The sequence below is a fragment of the Geospiza fortis genome, unplaced genomic scaffold, assembly GCF_000277835.1.
Source record: "Geospiza fortis unplaced genomic scaffold, GeoFor_1.0 scaffold569, whole genome shotgun sequence".
Lineage (NCBI taxonomy): Eukaryota > Metazoa > Chordata > Aves > Passeriformes > Thraupidae > Geospiza > Geospiza fortis.
In genome coordinates this window covers 4,130-4,783 of record NW_005054621.1, presented here as the reverse complement: position 1 = coordinate 4,783, position 654 = coordinate 4,130, and the positions used below count along the sequence as shown (strand labels likewise).

The 654-nt window shown below is 63.6% G+C and overlaps 1 protein-coding gene across 1 annotated transcript in view; it reads left to right on the top strand.

Moving 5' to 3' along the window:
- YJU2 (YJU2 splicing factor homolog) overlaps nucleotides 1–150 on the top strand; it is a 6,153-nt gene extending 6,003 nt beyond the window's left edge. The window contains exon 8 of the mRNA XM_031064733.1: nucleotides 5–150. Within this exon, the coding sequence (XP_030920593.1) occupies nucleotides 5–150 (146 nt within the window). The remainder of the gene's footprint in view (nucleotides 1–4) is intronic.
- Nucleotides 151–654: the final 504 nt, after the last annotated feature.

Sequence of the window (654 nt, the reverse complement as noted above, 5' to 3'; positions counted from 1 at the left end):
GCAGCCCCCCCAGATGTCCCCAGGAGCTCGGGGACAAAGCCCTCCCCACCGCTCATCAGCCACAGCTCCGGAATAAATGGGATCGGGCAGAGCCAGATCCGAGCTTCATCCCAGAGCTTCATCTTCATCAGAGACTCATTTGTACTGTGAGACCCTGCCCCAGGGACCCCCACCCCCGTGACAGGGACCCCCCCAGTGCCCACCCACCCCAAGTGGGGCTCTCTTCAGCCATGGCCATCAACTGCCCTCTCATCAAGGCACCCACCTCTAATTGCTGAGCAGCCTCTGGCTAATTAACGCTCTCACAGAGGGGTTGGGGGGCCCGGGGGGGCTCTGGGGCATCAGGGAGAGCTGGACAGAAACCCAGCCCCCCCATCCCAATTAGCAGTCTGTGCACATGCCTTAATTAGCCTCTTCAAATATTCAAGCTGACCACTGGGCTCAGCCCGGGGCTGGGGGGGCATGAGGGGGGGTCTCAGGCCGTGTCCTCCCAGATGTGTCCCCCACTGCCCAGCTGTCACCACCCCCTGCACCAGCTGGGACCCCAGAAGGGACCCCAAGGAGAGGGGAGTGCCCCCTTTGTTCTGGGCACAGACAATGCCAGCAGGGGACTCGGGGCAAGGCTGGGGGGTCCCAACCTCCTGCCCCCCCCCC